This window comes from Neopsephotus bourkii, unplaced genomic scaffold (genome assembly GCF_033783945.1).
Source record: "Neopsephotus bourkii isolate Nb327-2 ecotype Australia unplaced genomic scaffold, CSIRO-AGI_Nbou_v1 NB_1370, whole genome shotgun sequence".
Lineage (NCBI taxonomy): Eukaryota > Metazoa > Chordata > Aves > Psittaciformes > Psittacidae > Neopsephotus > Neopsephotus bourkii.
In genome coordinates this window covers 154,971-179,313 of record NW_026901849.1, presented here as the reverse complement: position 1 = coordinate 179,313, position 24,343 = coordinate 154,971, and the positions used below count along the sequence as shown (strand labels likewise).

The window sequence follows — 24,343 nt, the reverse complement described above, 5'->3', positions numbered from 1 at the left end:
CCGCCGCCTGATAGGCGGAGCCGCGTCAGGTGATTCTGCCGGCGGCGCCGGCCATGGCCTACCCCAAAACAGCGCGGCGTGGGCACAGTCGTGCCGTCGGTCTGCAGGGCTTCGATAGCGCCGGCCCAGCAGCTCCGCCGCTCCTCGGCCGCGGGCGGGCCCGAGCAGCGCAGGGGATGGACGCTGCAGGCCTCACCCTGAAGCTGCTTCTGATCGGGGACAGCGCCGTGGGGAAGTCCAGGTGCTGCGGGCGCGGGCCGGGCGGGCGGAGCGCTCTCGGCACCGCGCTGAGCTCTCGGGTTCTTTCCCCACAGCCTCCTGCTGCGGTTCACTGACGGCGCGTTTGAGCCGAGCCTGAAACCCACCATCGGTGAGTCCGGCATCCGCCGGGTCCCCTCCCGTTCCTCCCGCCCCGTTCAAGCCGGGAGTATTTCCGCTTGTTTTGGTTTGGGTCCCATTGGCGAGAGGCAGCGGGGGGAGCCGGGACCGGGCGCAGGCAGGGGCGGGGGGCGCGGAGCCGGCTGCGAGGGCGGCATGAGCCGGTTCGTTCTTACAGGCCTTCATTCCGTTCTGCTACGTCTTAGGTGTTGATTTTAGAGTGAAGAAAATGGTGATAGACGGCCGTGCAGTGCAGCTTGCGATATGGGTAGGTTTTGTCCCAGACAGGGATAGGCTCTGCTCTTGGCAGATGTAAAAACTTCTCCAGCTTCTTTTGGCGCCCGCCCCCGGCTAAACTCTTTTGCATGTTGAGATTGTATTGTTATGGTGCAAACGCGCGCAGAATGTCTTTGCCATGACCGTGTAACTGTAGCTACAGACAGGCTTCATTCAAAACAACTAAATGCTTCCTTCCTCCACGTTTGTGACATCGGTTCTGGTAGAGATCGTGACTGCATGTTCCTGCTGTTATACAAGTGGGTTACTCAAACCCTCTGTTGCTAGCCTTGCAGGAAAGGCAGGCACTTCATGTCTGTGTGACCCAGAAGTGCTCTCTGGATAGACAGTGCTGAAGTCAAGTAAACCGCAGAAAAGTGATGTTCAGGGTGATGAATTAATTGCATGATTGCTTGTAGGGGCTGCAACTCTGGGTATGTTATACAAGAAACAGTCCAGATGCTTGATTTTGGTTAAAACTATGGAAAAATAAAATGCACTCGGTCCTGAACTATTTAAAGGCCGGTTCAGATTTACTGAGAGACTTGAGCATTTGTCCTGAACTTCCCAATGCTGTATTTCCAGCACCTGCAAAATGGGAAATCAAATTGCAGCTGTATGATCAGGGTTATTTATAATATTAAAGGATCGCATTTGTTCTGAATGGGATGAAAGAGCCCTAGAAGGATGAGATTTTATGTGTACGATCATAGGTATTTAAGAAAGAGCACATTATTACTAAGTAATTGTGACTACTGTAAAGCAAGCAAAAATGTGCCTTAGCCTGCTATTAACAACAGTAATAGAAATGCAAGAACTTGGATTATATTCTTTTATTCATTCACACTTTGTGTACAGAATGCAGAGCAGGAGGGGTAAAGTCACACTTGCTGTAGCCAGTAAGTATTGGCTGTGTTCTGAACATGCTGCACACAGATCAGAGGCTTTGCTGAATATAACCAAGGTATGTTTGCCCTGATAATCATACAAGGGTGCGTCTGCTTGCTATGAAAGCAAAAGCAAGGCCAGAACTTGCACAAGTTGTGTAACTGGAAAAGGCACTTTTGCAGCAGAGTATAACAGCATCTGGAGAAGCTGCTCATGGGGAGTGGGGGAAACCAGTGCGAAACTTTAATGCATGTAGAGAGCATCAAAGTGAAAAAGAGGCTTCTGCTTTAGTGCCCTTGCATGCATAGGTGCCTGATAATACAGTCTCTTAGTAATGATGAAACAAATGAAATGCCTATATTGCCAATTTTAGTTTCTTTTTTAACCAAGCAGTAGTGTATTACAATATAGCTGTTAGTCTGTATTGCAGTCTGTACAGAAACTTAAATAAATTTATTCGGTAAAACATGTATTTGTGTAATTCTTCTGCCTCCTCCTTCTTCTGAGTTTTTGAATTTCATGTTGCGCTTGGGAGCTATATGAAGATGGTGAGAGTGCTTGTGCCATCCTGCAGCAGCAATCAAATGGGACTACTGATTTAAAACTTATCTGCTTAGACTCTTGGCAAACTTGAAGTAGTTCTTTCTAACTGGATTCTCCTTTCCTGCTATGGCGGAGCAAAGGGAACTCTTTGAAATCACTGTGCCTCCTTTCCTGCAGTGTCTATCACTAGAAAACCAGTTATTCTTCACCTTATTTTGTTCAGCTCATTGTTAACTGATGAAGCCTTGCTGCTTGGCTTGCAGCAATAACCTTTGATGTATTTCACTGGAGTCCCGTTGACTTTCATGTCTGTGCTCGTCACCTTAACATTTAGTTAAGTCCTTTTTGTACATTTCTACCCTTCCTCATGTGCTTTCTGTTGCTGCTACCGTTTCCTGTCTGCTTCCCTCATTCTGTTGTCTTATGGTTATCCTTTTTGCTGAGGATAAAATTAACTTTGTATATCTTGAGTAGTTTAAAATACCTTTTTTGTTGTAAATATATTTTATTTTGTGTGTGTGGTGTTGTCTTTTTTTTTTTTTTCTTTTTCTTTTTCCCCCCCTGTAGGACACAGCAGGACAGGAGCGCTTTAGAACACTGACTCCCAGTTATTACCGAGGAGCTCAAGGGGTTGTTTTAGGTAGGAGGTATATGGAAAGAAAACATGATTGTAAAAAGCGTGGTCTTTATTACTACGTATGTGCATATCTTTGCAAAAAGAGGTTGGTTGAGAGTCAGAGGAACGATTGTGATTGTGGCTTTTACCACATCACTGCATCATTAACACAAACACAGTATTCAGAACCACTGGCAGGAAGTAATGCTGGTTCAGAACATTTTAAGCTTAAAATACAGAGATGGCACATTGCAGGCTGGGTGAGTTATCACCTTTGTACTTCCTGCTTCAGGGCGTTTCTTCTAATCAGGCACATTGGGGTTTGTGTTGGTTCCCCCCCCCCCAAACTATTGATGCGATTATAAGGCATGAGGTTTGTAGCACAAGTAATGGATGCCTAGTCAGTCCCTTCTGAGCAACAACATTCAGGAAAAGAAGGGATTCTTATTCTCTGGTTTTGGGAAGGCTGAAGATCTTGCTCTAAAAATATTCTTTCCAACTGGGGTACAGCTTTTTAAACCTTAGTAGTCAAATCAATGCAGTTACCAGTGACTAGAAGTTACTTTTTACTCCGAATCCATGCTTTTAGCAGTAGTGCAATGCCTGTAATTACACAGGAAATGAGGTGACAAAATACCTGTTTTAAAGCATTTGTGGCCCAATTCAGAACTAGTAACAGGTATGACAACTGGTGTGATTTCCAGTCACAGATCTATTGTAGAAATGCTTACATTCTTAAATCCTTAGTGATGCTGGGTTAGCCCAGCCAATGTGTTCCAGCTCTAGGAAGAGGATATGATGGAAGCATCTTCTGGAATTCCTTAATACTGCTTTTTGGGGGGGCAGTGGTTAGCTAGGAGGGGCTAAGTTCTGCCATAATCAAGTAAAAAAATAATACCAAGATTCTACAGCAGTTAAGCTCCTTCTCCTCTGTTACCAGTGTATGATGTTACAAGAAAAGACACATTCACAGGACTAGACGGCTGGCTGAATGAGCTGGAAGTATATACCTCCAAAAACAGCACCGTGAAGATGTTAGTTGGCAATAAAACCGATAAGGTCAGTTTAGAAATGCATTCTCTTGCTCTCTTGCACTCTTCCACTGATTTCTCAGTCATTATAAATGTGAGATAAGTGCTGAAACTAGCAAACCTGTTGTGTTAGGAGGTGATGCTGCTACAACTGAGGGAGCTAGGTTGGGCAAACTCCACTTACTGTGTTTTAGAAGCAAATCTTATTAAAAGATTTGAATGGAAAATCACCTGGAGAGATGCAGTTGATGAGAGATTCTGTTAGAAAGTGTGAGGTTCTGCCTAAAAACTGCTGTATCGCGTTGACTATAACTGCAGCAGAACAGCACAACTGCTGCTTTCTTTTTGACCAGACTCTGTTTTGGGCAGGTGGTGGGGAAGGAGAATTCAGCTCTTCAGATGGCTATAGAGCATTTATCTCTGTAGGTGTGAGGTGCACTGGTTGCTGTATGTTTCTTGGGTGTTTTGACATAACTTAGGTGTCTAATGCATAATGAGATGTTTCACTTTTGCTTTACTACTACAAGAGGTTTCCCGTGTGGCTATCCTGAACTAGGTTCCCTTCTGTCCCCTTCCAAATCTGCCACTTCTCAGATCTTCTGATATGCCTCTTTCTGGCAAGTATTTTCCTGCTAGTTGATTGAGAAGATAGCAACACGTTAATTTCCAACTGATGTGATGTTGCTGCTGTTCAATTTGAACTCCTGACAGCCTGCCTAGCAGTAAGCTCTTTGTAGAGTGAGAAGATCCTGATTATTACATGGGTTTAGAGACTTTTCCTTTCAACAAGGCCTCCCTTCTCCAGTGGTGCTTTTCCAGGGACTTCCTGAAAGTGGCAGGTGTGGCTTATTTTAGTCATGTTCTTCATCTCTGCAGCCTGATCGTGAAGTAGAGAGAAGAGAAGGACTCCAGTTTGCTAGGAAACGCTCACTGCTTTTTATAGGTATGTAACTCTCTGCCAAACCCTTGCATACTGCTGTTTAGTTTGGTATTGCTAAGTGTGAAGGGAAGCTTGAAAATATTTCAGAAGGAACAGAAATGCCTAGGGGAAAACATGCAACTCCTCCTGCACTTTTTGTTTCCCTGTTTAGTTAGGGATTGATTGTCTTGTAGATTTCCTATCACAACCTTGGAACAGTTTCTGTTTCTCCATTATGGAGAGAAAGTGGAGCTGTGGAATTGTTTTCATGTGATGCTTCAAACTGGGATGCATTTCTGTTTGTCACCTTCAATTTAAGTGTGCCTTTAAGAGAGAATGGAGAGAAGGTTCAGTCATTAAAAACCCTCATCTTTTCTCTGGTCCCAAAAGATCTTCTTACAAAGTGGAATTTTCCTCGTTTTTGTTTTCTTCCCCCTCAACTAGAGACCAGTGCCAAGACACAGGATGGGGTGCAACATGCCTTTGAGGAACTGGCCATAAAGATCCTGCAGACCCCAGGTGTTTGGGATAGGAATGCAGAGAAGCAGCGAATGCAGCTAACAGGATCCTCAGCACAGCGGGATAAAAGCTTTTGTGCTGCATACTGTCCACTTGCTTAACTTCACAGGTGGCTGTTCTGCCTGAATGGAAGGGATTTTCTTGTTAAAGCAAGGTGGGAGCAGTGATTCCAAGCACTAGTTTGTGCCTTGTTTGACCTCTCACCAGCTGAGTGGATCCAAACCCCAAACTGATGAGCAGAATACTCTTTGTTTGTTAACAAAATGCTGTTTCTCTTTCCCTTCTGCACAACTGAGATCTCCAGGTATTTTTTCTGGTAGCTATCAGGTTTTTCACTATTAAGTCACAGTTCTTAAAGAGTATTGTGCTCTTGCTGGATGGCATTCAACATGGACTCTCTGAAATTCCTGCCTTGCCATAAAGTAAGGTAGTATTCAGTTTTGGAGGATTATTGAAAGCTTTCCTTTGGCAGAATGGTATGAGAGCTTTTTAGGCACCCAAGTTCCCTTAAATGTAGTTAACAGGAGCCACCCTGAGCATTGTTTCCCTATTTCACATGGATTTAAGCCATCAAAATTGCTACATGTCCCCAGTTTAGGAGATGTCAAGTCAGAACAGAAAAACTGCAGTTTCAGATACAGCCAGTATCAGTTTCAGATACAGGAAGACCCCTGTAGATGTTAACCAAGGCTCATCCTTCAATACTACAAACCATAAAAAAATATGAAAGACTATGTACACTTTAGATGTGAGCAAGATAGGGAGAGGAGTTCAAGTACTTTGACTTAGCCCTTTTGGCACTACTGCCAAAGTCTTGGGATTAAAGTAAATTTGCATTCAGACTGTCTTCAAAAATCTCTTCCTAAGCTTTTTTCTCCTTACCAGGCATGGCTAATGCAGCAGGGAGTCAGTATCAGCAGGTCTGGAATCATGTCCTCAGAACAACCATCTGCATGTACCTTCTTCCTAGCACTTCAGAATAAATAGGAGCACTGAATGTGTTCTCTTCCTCCCCCTACAACTGAAGCTCATCTTGTTACCTGAAATCTTTCGCATGTAATACAGAGCCTCTTGCCATCCTTCACTTCAAACGTCATTAACAGAACCAATGTTTCTGCTAGTATCTTGAGTTAGTACCTGCTTTTGTACATCCACACAGGTTATCTGCATACACTTAAAAAACTAACTCACACTGAGTATTTCACTTCACTTTTAATAGCAATGTTGTATTTTAATATCTTTTCAGGTATTGTAACTTCAGGTGTAGCACTATATGTCATTTGCCTTACTTCTCTTAATGCAGGTTTCTATTACTTGACTATGTTAGATCATAAAGCATACAAATTAACTTCTTTACTGCTAGTCATTTGGAATATTCTAAGCTGTTAGAAGCAACCTTGCTATTAGTGAATTCTGACCCCTAGACAGTATTTTACCTGGTGTTCTTTAAATCTGTATCCTCTAAACATGTTTTTCTTGAAGACTATAAAAAAAAAAATGCTTGTAATCTGCAATACAGATGTACAGTGAGATCAATCTGCCCATTTCACAGTTTCATCAAACCACTTAGTTTGAAATGCTGCTATTTAAATAAAATATTACCCTCAGTTTTTCACAGGATAAAGGTACATTTGTCATATAAAGTACCTGACAGTGTGTCTCTTGTCAGCCACATTATAGGGCTGGAGAGAGTGAATAGCAGAATCGATGGGTCACCCCCATGTGAAGGAGTTCTTGTACGTTTGCTGAGGCTACCACTCTGACACCAGATGTGTGCTGTCGGGTCAGAGCAGGTATCTGATTGTGAGAAGTGCTTGTTCTTGTAGCAATGGCAACCTCAGTGCATCAAAGGGGCCAGGGTATGCATTTGGAGAAGATGGATACCGGTGACTATTCTATACAACTGTTTGGGCTAGGATTAATATAGATTCAGCAAGACTGGTATGTAAGAAAAGTGCTTTTAATATGCAACATTGTTGGTTTTGCTAAATGCAGTGGAACAAGAATAACAGCATACTGTTAAGATGCAAGGAATGAGACTGGTGCACCAAAAGGGTTTAAGGGGCATGGTACACAGGAAAGGTTAGACCTCAGCAGGCAGTGGAAAACAGGAACTAGTTTCAACTAACACATACCTGTACAATATTCAGTTTTCAAATAAAGCCTAGGTGCTTCCAGAATCATCTCTCTGCCTTTTCTTAAACCCATCTAAAAATCCTGTCTATTCAAATATCCTGAAATATAGACAAAGTCCTCTTCACAGTTAAGATTTCTTCTTCAGGACTTGATGGAGCCAACTAGACATCTTTAACTGATTTGGAACAAAGTCATAAATGCTGGAAGTATGATGATTTGGACCAGTTGCTCATTTACTTTGTACTTCAGCCTCCTGTTGCCCTTTTTGGGGCTGCTATGTTGGTGTCAAGGTGGTATCCCATCACGTGGCATCCGCAAAGATGTCTTGTAGAAAATAGGCTTCTTAAAAGTCCTGTTTTAAGTCACATGCAGTTATTCTCATGTAGACTAAAAAATGTCTCTGAGTTATGAGTTGCCCAGTCACACAGGAGAGTTCACAAGTTGTTTAACATTTGTCCTGTGGCAGTAGGAAGACACTGGGATGAGCATACCTGTGCAAGACAACTTGGAGGCATTGGGAAATGTGGGATTGACGTAATTCCCCCAGCCACCAGGATACCTACAGCTTGTAGAACTGACCTAGTTTTAATGCCTAGTGGGAGAGGATTTGCAGTTAATGATCCTGAGTGAAGGGAAGCATTTTCTGCTGGCCTGACAGCCAACTGAACTTCTCAGTGACCAGTAATGGCGTAAGCACTCTCCAAAGGACATCCCTCCATCCCTGAAGCACTGTTCTGTAGGCGTAGTGGTTCCTGAAAAGTATCTTAACTCTTGCTACAGAATTTGTGTCCAAAGGCTAAAGATTCCACTGGTTGGTGCCCTAGCACTGCTTATAATGGTTTGGAAGTGTAGGACCCTCTGTGAAACTTCACTATACAAAATGCAGTATTTACAGTCTAAAAGTCACTCCAATATTTTACTGCACTGTTCAATCTGAGTGTTCACTTTTAAAGGACATCTGTTATGCAAGATCTTCATTCAGGAAGGCAGTGTCTGCTTCTGACTTTGAGTTTTTCCCAATACAGTCTGTATGTATTAACTTCTAGACAGACCAGCAGTTTTGAAGTGAATTTGACATAGTTCCCTTTTCTAATCCATATATTTACAAGTCATTTTTATAGTGTCTTTGCCTTAAACAGATGATAACAAGCTATGACCTAACCCAGTTGACTGGCACCCAAAATGAATCCTTGTTTAGTTTCTCTAACACACTTTTCAGCTGATTACAAGCGCTCTGGAGATCTTCTTTCACCAGTATAGTGTCAATTAAATGGCCATACTGCTCTTCAATGAATGCTGCTGAATTAATAATTTCCTGCTGTTCTTCATCCTGCTAATCAACACAAGAAGATGGCATGAAATTTCGAGCATGTCTTTTTAATTACCCAAAGTAATGACATTACACACTTCCAGTATTTTTGTTCACATTTACACAGCACCAGCTTGCAGTTGGGCTCAGTTTGGTCCTTGTGAGACATCCATACACTGCACTTTGAGTGCACCTGATACACCATGTCACTCTGGAGGTGTTGGGAGTAGGTGGCTGCCCTTACCATTTGATGGGACTGCTCATCAGAAATGTAAAATGATCCTTAGTTTATCTGAGTTCAGTGGCAGCTTCTCCTGCTGCAGCCTGGACTGATGTACACAAATCCATGTGGAAAACGTGTGCATTGCTTCATGTTGCTTATAGTCAAGTTATAAGGGAGTCAAATATCTCATTCTAAGGTTCAACTTAGGACCCACTTAGTGCCCCTCTCTCACAGAAGAGGAGCCCTTCCACATCACACACATGCTAGCTCAAATACTTCTTTCATATCTAGAAAGAAGAGATGAAAGTTGGAATACTTACAAGAGGAACTGAGATTTCTTCTGACATGGGAGACTTTAGGACATGTTTCTTCTTTTCTGGAACAAGAGGCTTCACAAAGATAACATAAGGCTTAAACTCCGGAGTCCTCAAGTGTTTTACTGCCTGTGAACAGATATCTTTCATTATCAGGTGGTTTTTGTTATCTGTCAACAATCTATTCAAACTGGGTTCAACAGTTTCACTAGTACACACTGCAAAGTCCTGTGTCCTGTACAGCTGAGCACAGTAATCTTTGCCTCTTCTAAAGACAGGTTAATGTCAGTGTCCTGCCTAGCTTACAGGAGTACATAAACTTCTGAATCAAAATGTCAAAGATTAACTCCCAGTATGGAAGGATTAAAAGTAGGTACACTGGCACTGCTTACAACCCCAGTAATGCTTCCAAGGCGGTAGGGATGAACAAGAACAAAATACTTATCCATGCTCTCAGTATTTTCTCTAGGACTTGGAACGGGTTAGGTAGTGATGCACATTTCTCCTACAGCAAGGGAAAAATCCCACAATGAGAACCAATAAAAAGTGTCATCAAGGCTGTAGCAATGGACATCTAGGAGCTGGAAACCCAGCACTGCTTTCTCAAGAGCCCTATTCCACTTCACTAGCAACTAGGCCATGTGTTAGAAACACAAGTTCCAAGAGCATCATTGTTCTTTGCAGGGCAAGTAGCCACAGATGCTGACCAACATCAGTTACTCAAGCTTGCAGCCTTGTAAGAAATACTTGCTGTCTTTAAAATAAGCTGTAGAACTTACTTCAGGTACCACATCCACCAAACAAACCTTCTTTTTGGCCATCACGGACCGGATTGCCTCAAGACTGGTACCATATAGATTTTCCTTGTATTCTCCATGTTCCACAAATCTGAAAAGTCAATACATTTTTAAATACCATCCACAACAAATGCTGAACTTAAACATTAGATATAGCTGTTTCCTGAACAGTAGTCAAATGGGGGTAGGGGTGAAAAACTGGGGAGGAAGGTGTTGGCAGTGTGTGTTTTCTTTCTCTGGTTGCTTAGTAGCAATAGTCTTCCCATGTCACTGAGAGCTTATCAGCACTGCTGACGGATACAGGAAGAACCTGCATTACTTTAGTTCACTGATGTTCAAGCCTAATAGAAGAAAGAGGATGTTTCTCACAGAAAACAGAACAAAGCTGGCAAGGAAATGGACTCCAATTTTTCCATCTTCTGGAAAGCCAAAAGATGGAAGCCAAAAGAATCTGTACTTTCAGGAAACAATCTTACAGAAAGTCCTTCATACTCAGAGATTCAGTCTACAAGACACTTTAAAGTGGAGTTAGGAGTAAAACTTTATTTCCATTCAGTACGATGGGTACCAAGAAGCCCAGCTAAGTGCGTGTTACCTCCACTAGATTCAATTCTGACCAATACTACTTAGGATATGCAGGCTTAAATTCTAACTTATAATCCTCCTACTTAGAATCAGAATCAACGAAGCTGGAAAAGATCCTCTGTATCATTAAGTAAGTCCAACGTTTACTCCACCACTGCCAAGGCCACCACTGACCCATGGCACTGAGGGTCTTGTCTCCACGGTGTGTGAAAACTTCCATAGACAGTAACTCCAGCCCTGCTCTGGGCAGCCTGTTCCAATGCCTAAGCACCCTTTGGGGAAGGAATTGTTCCTCAGCTCCATCTAAACCTGCCCTGGTGCAGCTTGAGGCCTTTTTCTCTTGTCCTGTCAATTGTTACTGGGGAGAACAGACTGACCCCACCCCACTCCATCCTCCTGTCAGGCAGTTGTAGAGAGCAGTAAGGACCCCCTGAGCCTTCTCTATACTAAACCCCCCCAGGCCCCTCAGCCATTCCCCATCACACTTGTGCTCCAGGCCCTGCACCAGCTCCGTTGCCCTTCTCTGGACCCACTCCAGCATCTCAATGTTTCTCTTGTAGTGAGGGGCCCAGAACTGAACTTGTCCTCTGTTATTTTTAAATTGCTTTTTACTAAATTTCTGAGTTAATGCTAAGTCCAGACTGGACAAAGAGCTTTTTACTTGGAAAGCTGAACCCTTCTAATGCAGTTAAGTCCAACTTTATACCTGATGTAGGTATTCACATGATGTAAGATTTAACTAGCAATGGGTTTGAAATACAGTCAATTATGCCAGTATTTTAAAGTTAACTCACTTGTTTTGCTGCACATCTGTCTCAAAGGATTGCTTAGAGACAAAATTGTATTCTACTCCCTCTTTCTCATGACTTTTCTTTGATCTGGTTGTATCTAGAAGAGAATAGAAGCGAGAAATGGGACACAGGTCAGCCTTTGCCAACAGCTGTATTTTCTCTGGTTTAGTTCCAGTCGTATTTTCATGACCACAAACAAGGCAGCTGCACGCTGGCAAATGCAGATTAACATAAAATATAAAACAAATTCTAAAGCCAAAAATGAAGCTGCTTTGCTCCCAGGCATGTTACAACTAACACAAAATTAGGAGGCACACTTCTTAACCTGGTAGAAGTAGCAGAGTGTAACCGATAGTGAACAGTATCTCTTAACTATTTGGAATATTGAACTCATTTCCTTTGAAACTTTGACAATAAAAAGAGGAAATACATGAAGTTCTATTATCCTGCCTCTGAATTTCGAGTAAGAATATCCCTGGCTCTTTTCCCACATGACTGTGGAACTTGCAGAATTCTGTGTGTCCCTTCCCTTTGATACCATCATTTCTTTCAATACCTGGAGCAGGAAAAGCTTCTGGGAGCATTCCACACACCTCTGCCTGGCCATAAAAGTGATGTCTGCTATTTTTTTGTGTACCTATTTAAATACAGCTAAACATTATCCCTGAGTTCTACTGCTAACTGCCTCCCTGCCTGCCAGACAGCTATTGAAATGTCTGGAGTCACATAGAAACGGTGCCCTCAAGGTTAATTTTTCAACGTGGGATACAAAGATTGATGGATTATTTGTGTAACCCTGGCCATAAAACTCCAGAGCAGGATCACTGCTTTCTCTCCCACTGTGATTGGCTTCTTAGCCTACATATACTGACCAGCAACTGAAAATCTTGTAGAACTTCTGACATGGGTTATTGCTGCCTACTCCCCTCCTTCCCTTTTCCCCCTCTCTTTTAAGTTTAGCTGGTGTGATGTTCTAAAGGAAAACCGTCCTCTTTTAAAGACACAGAATGTTTGGGCTGAATCATAAGTTACCAGTTTTCCAAATGAGTTCTTTTTGCAATTTACAATCTTTTTTTCTTTCTGTATTCAGTTTCTAATTCTTTTAATGGACACTACAAAAAAATGCAATCTGTTCACTTGGGAAAACACACACACAAAATAACAACTGAGCTGACAGAATTGCATTGTGCCTGTGGAATAAAGCAGTGATACACAAAAGCCAGTCAATGTTACTCACGTGGAACTGCCACACCATACTCCTGCGGGTTCTCTGACACAACCTTCTGCTTGAGCTCACTTAATCTGGCCCCCAGGCAACCTAATAAAATAGAAGTGACTGACAGATACCTCTGTGGAACGAGATACTGCAAAGAGAACAAGTAAGATTGATTTCACACAAATAGTTTGATGCAGCAGCATGCTTGAAGAAACCTGTGCATGAGAGACCTCATGAGCGGCCACATTCTGCTTTGAAGAATACAAGAAACAAACTGAACCCTTGAACAAGTGTTGGACAAACACTTGTCAGGCACCAAATCAGGAAATTTGTAATCTTAGCAGTCAGTTTAAGGAGATACCCTTGATTTCTAGCATAAGCATGCACATGTTTGGGTGAGAACCAATAGAAAATGAGTCACAAAAATGAGCATCATTATTTTAGGAAGGTTTAGTGAGTGTGCTTGAGTTTTGCCTTTTTTGTTCTGTGGTTTATGTGGGCTTTTTAATATTGAAAAGAAAAGAACTTCTGACCAAAACCAGAAAAGCCTTAAAAAAACCTCCCATCAGAAACCTCAAACTAAACACAAATCTTTAGGTATTTAGTTTTGGGTTCCTCTTAGAAGGGAAAAGGGAGATATAGGAAAAATGTTGACCCAATTCTGCATCTTACCAATCAAAACCACCAGTCTCTGCTGTTCACCAGGCTGCTGCTGGTATTTTGTGACCTCTTCATAAGTCAGGAACTCTGCTGTGTCTGTCTGCTCCGCTTGCTTTCCTTCATTCACATTGTTCTCCTTCTCTTTACGACTTAATCTAAAGCTCCTGCGTAAGCCAGCTGTAGAGAAAAACAAAAGGTATCTTCAACCATAGAATCATACAATGGTTTGGGTTGGAAAGGACCTTAAGATCACCCAGTTCCAACCCCCTCCCATGGGCAGGGATGCCTCAAACCAGACCGTGTCACTCAAGGGTCTGTCTAACCTGGCCTTGAACACTGCCAGGGATGGAGCATTTACCACTTCTTTGGGCACCCTGTGCCAGCGCCTCACCAGCCTCACAGGGAAGAACCTCTTCCTTAGATCTAACCTAAACTTCCCCTGTTTCAGTTTAAACCCATCATCCCTTGTCCTGTCGCTGTAGTCCCTGATGAAGTGTCCCTCTCCAGCATCCTTGAAGAACCATGTCTCTGCTTTTTAAGCTTCTTCAGCTAGAAGTTACTCTGTCTTTGAATGAGTTTCTTAAAATAATCTCATCAGTGCCTATGTGCTAATTATAGAGAAGAAAAATATGCATAGCAGGTAGAAAACTAAGCAATCTATAATAAATCCCCCTTCATACCACTTTGATTTGCCAATTTTTGGCTATGCACAGTCCAATCTGCACAGAGCTAATCTACTTTATGAACATCTGGGCAACTGACTCTCATGTAAATAACCCAGAGGTTATTTTACCATGTGCTTTTTTCTTTCCCCTTTCCTTTACGGGAGCAGGGGGGACACAGGGAAGAAGGAAGGAGAGGAAAAAGGGATTCTGGTTTCTCACCTATGTACTGGCCATTGAAATATCCTTCGCAGTCACAGTCTTCTGTAAATTAAAAAGTGGGGAGGGAGGAAAAAAGGAGAGTGAGATACCTTAAACAGTGCCTGCGATACGAGCCTGCCTTCTTGCTGAGGGAAGGAGAAGTTTTCTACCCTGCATTATATGCACACACTTTTCCTACACAGATATTAATGATAATAAAGAAACTGCCTTGGCTCATGGCTTGTATGTGAAAAACATCCTTGATGTCAATATTACACAAAATGTTACATCTTGATATTTATGGTATTCTCTTCAATATTCATTATATTTGATCAGTGCAGCTGCTACAGGGGTATTCAGACTTAAGTCAAAAAGAAGAGTCCATACACCAAGCTTTTTTCTTTTAAGGTATGACTTTCTAAATGGGTATGATTGTGCAAGAATAGCGACATTTTAATCTCATTTGAGCTTAAAAAGGGGGAAGCAGAGATGACTGAAATACAAGCTCTGAACGCCTTCATTTTGACTAAGTTAAATTATCACTGCCCATTAATGCTTTATTTCAAAGGTAAAGCTTTGATCCTTTTGTCGTGTGCATGGATGTAAAATAAGATGCAAATCGATGTTAAGAAAAAAGCCAACCTACCCCTCCTCAAACTACAACCACTCGAAGGGCCCCTAAAAGCATGCAAAATAAAACATGCTCCTTAGCTGCAGAACACTGTATTGCAATCAAACAAATACCAAGTTCTTCTGCTTCCTGAAAGGGGGCTGCCTGTCTTGTTCAAATATAGGCACCTGTGTGCTCTAATATCCCCAGAACTCTCTCTACTCATTGTAAGGAGGAGCCACAGGCAAATATATGTGCAGTTTAAACCTGTAACAAAATGCACCAAACCAGGTCATTGCACACAGGTATGCAATCAAGCAATGCCAGCACTAACAGAAGACACTAGTAGCAATATACACCTCTCCAGAGCTAGGATCAGAGCTGTTACTTGGGAGTGTTATTCTCAAGAAGCATGTGGAGTGTGAAAGAAATCACAGCATGCAGAATTCAATTGAAAATACTTGGTATTTGGGAAGGTGATAAAATGCCTGAGCCCAACACAGAGGCTCATAATGAAAATAACACAGAAAAAATAATAAATGAAATGCTTATAATGAAAATAACATAGTTCTGAAAGCAGTTGCTTATAATGAAAATAACACAGTCCAAACAAACAGTGAAGAAAAAATAATTTGGATTGATACAGGTGCTCAGAAATGTTCAATATTTCTTTATTCCTTTAAAAATATAGCAATACAAAGGCTGCATTTAAGATGCAACTCTTTCAACCTCACTCAGAAACCTAGAATGTGCAAATGCATATCAGAAGACACAAATCTTTTCTCTCCAATCAGAAGTATGTTTGGAAGTTACCATTACCTAAGTCATCAATCCAAACTAAGTGAAGTATTAACTCAGGAAGAAACTGTTGTTGGAACAAGCTCTATCCACTATTCCCTTTGCTTATTGAGTGTTTTAGAAAATGCACTGGTCATTTATATTCATAGAGAAAATGAGTTAGGAGAGTACCTACCTTTATCAGAAGACTGATCATCTGTAGTTAGCATGAAAGGCAGAGTTGGGATGATATTAAAAGACTGGCAAATGATTGAACAAAATTAGAGGGAATGATTTGCTTAATGGGCTTTTCTGTCTCAAAAGAAATGCAGTGATGTACCCTTATCAACTGAAGACTTTTGTACTAAAATTCAGTATTATAACCAGTTATCAGCTTCCTTGTCTTGCAAGTGTCTCAGAAACAGCCTAACTAGCAGTCCTCACTGCATGCTTCCTAACACTGAATGCAATGGAAAATCATTTGGAAATGCTTCATTTAAATCAGTAATGCTATTTTGATACTTGGTTGAGCATCTTCCCTCATTGTAGCATAAGAATACCTGTATCTTCTCACAAGAAGTGCCATGTATGGCACATCTAAGTGAACAGGAAGTCACTTCTATTACTGAGGATGGACAACTTCCATATTCCTAGTCTACATGGTATTCCTAGCACAATATCTGGCTCCAGAGAGTCACAGGGTTTCCCCACACATCAATAATAGCCATGCTGAAGTACCCAAGAGCAACATGAACATTATATGCTGGGATAATCCCAAATGTCTTCTGCCTTCCATCACTGACTAGTAATTCCATCACAAGCAGCATTTGTTGTGTTATTTATTCGCTGACAGATGTTTGAGAGCTATAAACAAGAATTGCTTTAAAGCCTACTTAAGACCAGCTCTGTTACGCTAAGGCTGAAATGCTCCCGTGGTTTTTATTTGCCTTAAAGCTGCACTTTATTTTCCTATGAGCTTACAGTCAGCTCATGCATTGGGTTACTTCTGCAGCTTCCAAGTTTCAAAGCATGGAAAACACTTGAACAGTGGCAAATTTTAAAGCATCTAAACAATGTGTAAGGCCTCATGGTCCTGAGAGTAGGAAGAGATGGACAGCTGTGTTTTGTGAAAACAGGCACTAGCAACACTGAATAAAGCTCAAACCCAAATCCTCTCAAGTAGCACCTTGTATCCGTGCATGGAATCAATGGCAGATTACACAAGATACGTTCAAACACATCATTATTAAAATAGCAGAGAAGTACTGAGAGGTTGGTATTGACTAAGACATCACTCAAGGCCAGACTTACATACTGGTTTCTTCACAGTCCTTGGATTGGGCAGGGTGCCTATTGTTCTTCTGTAAGTCAGTCGTCTAAATAGAAAAGAATTTATTTTAGTCACATAAGCTCAGAATGATGAATTTATAGCATCTTCTACTTAGAGCAGTGACAATAGCGAACCAAATAGTGCTTTTCCTTTTAAAATATAAAATGTCTCTGATTCAACATTTTAAAAGACTTTTGCTTTTAAACCAGTGCCTAAGAGAGAAGATTTTAAAACACTTTGGGCTTTCATGCACCAGAACACAGAAATCAACAGCATGTTACTTTTATCAATGGCACTCTTTTTCTATTTCCTTCTCTCCAACACTATCTCTTTTGGAAGATTAAACCCCCAACTATTCCATTCCATTCTTGTTGAGAATCCAGCTCCTAGCTGCCATTTTTACAAAGGATGGGACAAATTCCTGTCTGGACAGGACTTTGAACAACTTGGTCTAGTGGAAGGTGTCCCTGCCTATGGCAGGAGGATTGGAACTGGACGATCTTAAAGGTCCTTTCCAACCTTAACCATTCTATGAAAGTACAAGTCTGAAATACAGTGTCTTCAAAAACCAAGAGAGTCAGAGACTGATATTCCACATTTCATTCCATGTATGTTTGTTTAGCAAGTGCTTCTGTCTTCATCCTACAAAGCTAAGTCAATGGTAACCTACATGAGGAAAGCTAGGAAGTTTATTATACAGTTGGAGAAGATGGAGCTTTTTAGCACTTTTCTCTAAGCCTTTAGTATTTACCCTGGCATGATCCTGCCTTTTGAGTCCTGTGAAAAAAAGCAGCAGCATAAAATCAGTGTGACACTTTGTAATCTTCATGAACAAACCTTTCTTGGAACTGTTTTGAGGGGATCAAGCCTGCTCTCAGATTGGTATCGCCAACACGCTTTGCTTGCCACCACGTGGGATCATCTTGGCTTACAACTTCTAGGACGTGTCTTCTTTTAAATGGCAGCCCAGCCTCCTGGCAAGGAATAGCTCTGTCTTCATTGGGATTATAGCAGAAAAGCGCCCTCATGAACACCTTTAAAAGAAAGCAACACATTGTCCTGGTTTGGAGAAAACTGCCTTTAAAAGCTTACCTAGTGCTTACATTACTAACTACATTTACTCTTCATCTCTCCTGTATGCTTTATGGTACTCAAAAATACTGAAATCTACCAAGCTGCATCTGCATTTGGACCTTCTCTCTTGTGCAGAAAAAGAAACTAATTTTCAAGCACATGCCCACTCATTTTGTACTGGTATTCTGGAAATAGAGACTGACAGAGGAATCCTGTAAGGGACCAGTTGAGCAAGAAGTCTTTGCTGATCAAGCAAGGCAAATGAAGCAGTCAGGTGTGTGCTGATGTTTGCAGTGGGAGGGAAAACATGCAGCTCGGTTTGCAGGTTAGGTCTGTTTCGACTCAAGCAAGCAGCAAAATGCCCAGAAGTAGTGAACAGAGAGCAGCTCTCTAAAACACCAATTTTAATTACACAAATAAAACCAAGGGGCTGGATCTCAGAAATGCAATGGAAGAACATGTGCCCAGGTGATGGAGAGAATTCATCTAAGTAATTCTACTGAATAAAAGGGCACTGCATTTTACAACAAGGAACTGCTCTATCTTTTTAGTTCAACCATGTGTCTGTGACACTCCTCACTGAAACAGCATGAATCCTGCATTTACAGAGGTGCCAGAAGCGTGTGAATATGAAAAGGCATGCGTCACTATTTCACTAAGCTGGGTACCTTGCTGTCTTTTAGACGATCTTCTTCTTTGATGGCTGGAATTATTTTTAATGTTATTGATCCCTGAGACTGAGCCTGAAAAAGAGGGAAATGGCTTTTATTACTTTGAAAGTAGCACAAGGACACAAGTCAGACTATTCAAGTTCCAGTTTAGGAGCTAGCATCTTTCTCTTCTTGTCAGAAATTAGACTGGCCAACATAATCCACTGTTTAACTTCACTACAGAGACTATTACGATGTTCCACAAATCCTTCACGTGGAGACATCCACAGTAACTACTTGGCTAGAACACATTTGGACCTGCATTAGAATTCCTTCATTTGCTTTTAGCAGCTGCATTAACTTATGGATTACAGCTCACAGGGCATGAAATACTCCTGTGACTTTTAGTATGACACATTTCTGAAGACAAAAGGAAAAGACTAATATACTGGGAAAAGAAAAACTCTTAACACAAAAGACAAGCAGGGATTGCATCTTTTAGCTTTATACATACTTTAAACTCTTGGTTAAATTCCATTGTCTATTGTAATTACTACAGCACCCCAACACAAAAGATCTTGAAATGAAAATCAGTGCAGACCAAAATCTGACTTATTTCTTCCGGTCGTTTGTGAAGCACAGTAATACCATTAACTTCTCTTAGCTCATCTCCAACATGGACAAGACCTGAAAAGATGGTAGGTAAATTAAAATAGGTCTAAAGAACGGATAGCACCACTCCTCTGATGTCCAATCTAAGTCAACAGCTTGTACCTCCTCTCCTCCCTTCCCCAGCTTAATGGATTTCCTATTAGAGCTAAGTGCCTTGTTTGCAACATGTTCTGAAGTCTCTCGCCCTTATTCCACATGGCGTTTTGTTTTCATGCAGCATCAGATTTAGTAAGAGATTATCGTTCTAGGTATGTGCATATGGTACATGTGTGCATGCAAAAGCTTGAAAATGTTAAAAATCGTTCCAAATGCAATTTTAAGTCCCCTTTTTTTCAGCAATTTACCACTGCGATCAGCTGCACCACCTCGCATGATCCTGGCGACAATCACAGCTCCTGTGTGCTCATCTCTTCTGATGGTAGCTCCCTGAAATAAAACAGGCTATTTGACATCATCTTCAAGGACCTCTTCCATACTCACAGCAACGCTTTTGCATGACAGAGCTCTATGACTAGAGGTAGGTTATGTTATATATACCAGGGGTTCTTGGTTTTTCACTAGCCGAACAATTTTCACCGATTCCTCATCAAAATCATCATCAAAGTTATCAGGTAGAGGTGGAAGGACAGGGTCAAAGTTCTTCTGTGCTACGGTGTCATGCACTAAAAGCATTGCCTGCATAAAGGAAATAAGAAACAGTAATGTAAAGGGGTCAAATTACAGTTTCCAGTTCTGCTCCAAACAATCTTCCCCCTTCCCACTCCCACCATAAATGCAAACACAAAAAAAGATGTAGCAATTATCTTACCAATCATGTGAACTAGATTTTGGTGTATGTTGATACTTGAAGTAAATCTGGGCAATAACAGCTCAACCTAAATAAGCTCACAGAGTGGAGGTGAGTAGTATCATCCTCTGCTTTTCTGCTCCCTCAGAAATATTAAGGAGAGGAGGGAAGACAATTACGTGCATTATGCATGAAAGGCCTATCCTGTGTCTTCTCAATCCCCTTTGCATCCTAAAGCCTCTGCAAGAAGTCACAGTGGAATAGAACTAGAGCCTGCAGGAGGTTTTTCCTTTCTCTTAGGGACTCTGCAGTGTCATTTCTCCAAATAGAAAACATTTGATCAGATTGAGGTCTCTGGTGTGTTTTTACCCTGAGATGCGGTGTTGACAACAACTGAAGCAGCTCTTTTTCTTCATGATTCACTGGTGCAGTCTGCAATTCTTCTATTACCTTGAAAATAAAGATTAACCACAAAATTAAAGGAGCCCACCAAACGAGATCAGATATTTGCAAGTGTTTCTGGTGTTGCTAACTTCTATCACCCTTCAAAGCAGCATGCATCAATCACAACTTTGAGGATAGGGAGATGCTGGATCCAGAGTTGTGGATGGCCCACCACTGGACATGTTTGAAGTCAGGTTCCACAGGGCTGTGAGCAATGTGAGTTAGTGAATGGTGACCCTGCCCATGGTTAGACTGCATCATTTTTCAAGGTCCCTTCCAACCCAAACCATTCTAGGTGAACAGCAATGCTGCTTGGGTAAAGGGTTTAAGTCTGAATGGGTTTAAGACTGAATGCTTAGCTGGGATAGTCTATTGTCAAGAAAGGACTGAATGCTTTTTTCAGCCTCTCCCTTATGAAGGCCATTAATAACACTCTTCTGTTGTGGGTCTGTCTTCACTGGGCATTTAATGACATACTTTTCAACTCTCATTTCCTTGACCAATCATGAGTGAAACTAGCCAACAGATTCCAAAGATCTGGGGAAGATGAGAAATGCATCCCACGTAGCACAATCCAAAGCTTTGATTTGTTAGAAAAGCTGGCTTAGATAATAGGAAAATAAGGAGACAAAAACTTTTACTTACATCTTCAACTAATCCTGCTGCACTGTGTAAAACAGGAGTTGGACTCTGCCTTTCATAGTGACGGAGTTTTTCATGAATCTGGAAAAGATTATTCATGTATACTACTACAGAGAGATACAAAACTTCCTGAATATACCTACACTGGAATATTTGGATACTTAAGGAATAGAATTTTTCTGAGGTAAGTGTCAGAACGCCCTCTCTTGAGGTTATTTTGGTTTGTTTAGAAGTCCTTTAGTTTTCTTTTTGCTCACATTAAGTTTCACAGACAGCCAGAAAATCTGTTCAGACTCCAGCAGTGTAAAGGAAAAAACAAAGCCATTTCACACTGCTTTTTAGATACAGGGCACTGGATCTGCACTGTGGCAATCCAGGCAGAAATGGGGTTTTTTTTCCAAATAAGATATGTTAGTGATTGTTAGTGAATGTTCTTAATGTTTGTGCTTTTGCATGCTTTGGTCAGCACAGATTTCCTAAAATAAAAACCAGAGAGCTTTAGCATCGTAAGCAGTTGATCAATCAAGGGAACAGAACCTGTAAGGAACACATGTTCACATATGAACATTTACCTTCATCAGGTAGTTGAGACTCTTTTCACTGAAGACATCCCTAAGGAATCCCATTTCCTCTTTATGATTTGAATCTGGTCTAAGCTGAGACGTCAGAAGGGCCAAAGTTTCATGCAATCCTAAATGTAAATTGAGGACAGAACAGAAGCTTTGTAGATAGCATGGCTCACAGGATGTCCTATTGCAGACATAACACTACCAGCTTAGTGATCATTGGGGGGGGGGGGGAAGGAAGAAGCAGCTAAATTCTGCTTTTCTAGCTATTCTCTCCATGAATTTTTGAGTGCATTTGGATGCAGGAGACTCAAAGTCACTCCTGCTTTAAAACTCAGTATCATCAGCAGCTATGACCTCACCCCGGGTAGCACACTGGAGAAGCTGGCTAGCAAGCCTTAAACTGAATCCCTGGTTTTTGGAGTTGAAAGGAAAAATATTAACAAAGCTTAACAACACCTATTCAGAAAGCAGCAGACATAAGGGCTGATCTTTAATAAGCAGGCATAGAAGCCAGTGTTATACCAAGAGGTCCAAGGTTACCCATAGGAGCCTGCCTACTTGCATATATTCAGGGGCTCCACAAAGTTCTTATAAAACTAGGCACTTCCTGAAACGTGACTGGCTTTACTCTTTTCCACCTTTTATACTCCACCTTCCTTGTGTTCTTTCAGGCACTTATTAAGAAGTCTCCTTGAACTATCTTAATGCTATTTTAATTAACTCCAATTAACTTAATTTCCTGTGCTAAACACATACACAAGGTTTCAGTCACCGGCCTGGGGAAAGCATGCAGATCAGTTACCTGAGTCTTCCGAAAGCACTGGCATGGCCTCGTTCTTAATCCCAGAGACAACCGCTCAACTTCAATCAACTTGCTTGTTTCTTCTTTCTGGACTGTGATCCAGAGGCAGCCCTGAAACGAGCCAAGGTAATACCTGAACTCAAGCATGGGAGAGAAAACAAAACTGGCAAGCATGTAAAACTAGAAAATTCCTAGTACATCTTTCTGTCAAGTGTTCAGTTTACCTTGAATCAGGAAGAGCCCTGCAGTTGCTCTGCTATGCAAATAAGCACACAAAAATACTGTTATCTAATAACCAGATGGTATCCTGGGTGAAGCCAGTGCTGCAGAGAGCACAAGCTTGCCTATTCTGTTCTCACGACAGCCAGTTTTAGAAGGCCCAAGTAACTGTCTGAAAAGCCAGAAAATGCATGCTGCAGAATGGACATCTAAAAGCACCAATAAATCACCACCAGCACAGAAACAGAGCAGAAAGATGCTGCCATGACATGATGTTCTGGGGCTTCCTAAAAGCACACCTCGAAGGCATTTACACCCCTCTGGCATTCTGATGCAGACCACACTACAATTACATGCAAATCATTAGAGCTAATAGAAGTCTTAACCTTGGTCACAGGTACAACATAAGGCTACTTCCAACACCCAGGAATTCCTTTAGATGCTTTTATCGCTGTTTTCTCTTGTCACTGTGATACATGCAATGAAGGATGCTCATTGCCAGGCAGGGCTCCCCCGCTCCGCAGAGACCTTTCCGTGCGTTCCACCGAGCTCGGCCACCGGCGGCAAGGCAAGCCCGGCCGACCCTCCTCACTACCCAGCCGCAGGCCCGACGGGAACGGAGCGAGGTTACGGCCCGTCCGCTTCCAGAGCCGCTTCCCGAGCCGCCGCCGGGCTCTGCGGGCACCTTTCCGGCCCCATCTCCGCCACCCGGAGGCCTTCTCCCAAGCACAGCCCGAGGCCTGGGTCGGAAACCGCCGGTGAACCCCAGCGGCCCCCCGGGCTCCCACCCCGCCGGGGCCCGCGCCTCGAAGGCAGCATCAGAGCCCGGCCCAGCCCCGCCCGGCTGCACAATGGCGCCGGGCCGGTCCTCTGCAGGCACGGAGCCGCTCCGCGCGTCGGGAGCAGCGCTGCCGCCCCGGGACCGTTACCTGCGGGTACGAGCCCGAGTGCGGCCCCGTGGGTGCTGCAGGTCGCAGAGCGGCTCCTCGGCGCCCGCGTCCCCGCAGCCTGCAGCATCCCTCGCCCATGCGCGCTGGGAGCCGCTCTACGCGCCGCCTCCCTCCTTGCATCCCTCCCTCCTTGCATCCCTCCCTCTTTGCATCCCTCCCTCGTTCTATCCCTCCCTCCCTCCAGCCCGGCCGGGTCCGCGCCGGGAGCCCGCTTGCCTGATCCTGGCCCCCGGCATCCACAACCTCCTTTGCTGAATGCACTGTGGGGAGCGGGTCAGCACAGGCACCTACTCACCCAGCTGGGTGTGCTGTGCCATTGGAAGCCTTGGAAGAACACCGCGGCAGCTTTCTGCATCTGTTTATAGAGGGATTCATCCCAAGAGGGGGCCATTGGAGCACGCAGGGACGGGGTCTCGGGTGGGGAGAGAACGTGTGGGCAGGGACCGAGGACAGTGGTTGCCCTGGGTTGTTTTTGGGGGGTTTTAGCAGCGATGTAAATGGCTGTTACTGAAGTAGAGATGCTGCTTGGGGCAGTTTTTCTCATTTTGTGGCTGGTTTTGGTTTTTCTTTTTTTGCGGGAGGGATGAATTTAAAGGTCTTTTTGCAGTCTTTATGGCAACGCAGCCAAGGGTTCAAAGTCACAAAAGCATAGTCAAGCCCTGGATAGGAAGCCTTGCAAGACTGGGAGGGCAGAGAACTGAATGAACAGAGGCAGAGAAAGGTGTCAATACCACGCCAAAGCCCCAGCATCAC

General features: G+C 42.7%; 2 protein-coding genes across 6 annotated transcripts; one reads left to right on the top strand and one right to left on the bottom strand.

The window, feature by feature from the left end:
* Positions 1 to 12: 12 nt before the first annotated feature.
* Positions 13 to 6,816, top strand: LOC133219573 (ras-related protein Rab-18-B-like). 2 transcript variants are annotated; one of them, XM_061366975.1, is made up of 7 exons: positions 14 to 241; positions 315 to 370; positions 585 to 646; positions 2,653 to 2,725; positions 3,642 to 3,760; positions 4,609 to 4,675; positions 5,096 to 6,816. In XM_061366975.1, the coding sequence occupies exons 1-7, from the start codon at positions 54 to 56 to the stop codon at positions 5,269 to 5,271; spliced, it is 741 nt and encodes a 246-aa protein (XP_061222959.1). In that variant the 5' UTR covers positions 14 to 53; the 3' UTR covers positions 5,272 to 6,816. The 2 variants fall into 2 exon arrangements, with proteins under 2 accessions (XP_061222960.1, XP_061222959.1); XM_061366976.1 differs by lacking the exons at positions 585 to 646; positions 2,653 to 2,725 and having other exon boundaries at positions 13 to 241.
* A 298-nt stretch (positions 6,817 to 7,114) lies between these two features.
* MPP3 (MAGUK p55 scaffold protein 3) lies at positions 7,115 to 23,600 on the bottom strand. Of its 4 annotated transcripts, none has more exons than XM_061366971.1 (19): positions 23,570 to 23,600; positions 22,422 to 22,532; positions 21,623 to 21,741; positions 21,054 to 21,131; positions 20,334 to 20,414; positions 19,715 to 19,852; positions 19,522 to 19,603; positions 19,107 to 19,192; positions 18,524 to 18,598; positions 17,619 to 17,815; positions 16,763 to 16,827; positions 15,648 to 15,668; positions 14,086 to 14,127; positions 13,214 to 13,378; positions 12,563 to 12,643; positions 11,329 to 11,422; positions 9,932 to 10,040; positions 9,159 to 9,281; positions 7,115 to 8,639 (listed from the first exon to the last, which is right to left on the bottom strand). In XM_061366971.1, exons 2-19 carry the CDS (start codon positions 22,444 to 22,446, stop codon positions 8,457 to 8,459), a joined length of 1,764 nt encoding a protein of 587 aa, XP_061222955.1. In that variant the 5' UTR covers positions 22,447 to 22,532; positions 23,570 to 23,600; the 3' UTR covers positions 7,115 to 8,456. The 4 variants fall into 4 exon arrangements, with proteins under 4 accessions (XP_061222955.1, XP_061222956.1, XP_061222957.1 ...); XM_061366972.1 differs by having other exon boundaries at positions 7,115 to 8,636; XM_061366973.1 differs by having other exon boundaries at positions 9,959 to 10,040.
* Positions 23,601 to 24,343: the final 743 nt, after the last annotated feature.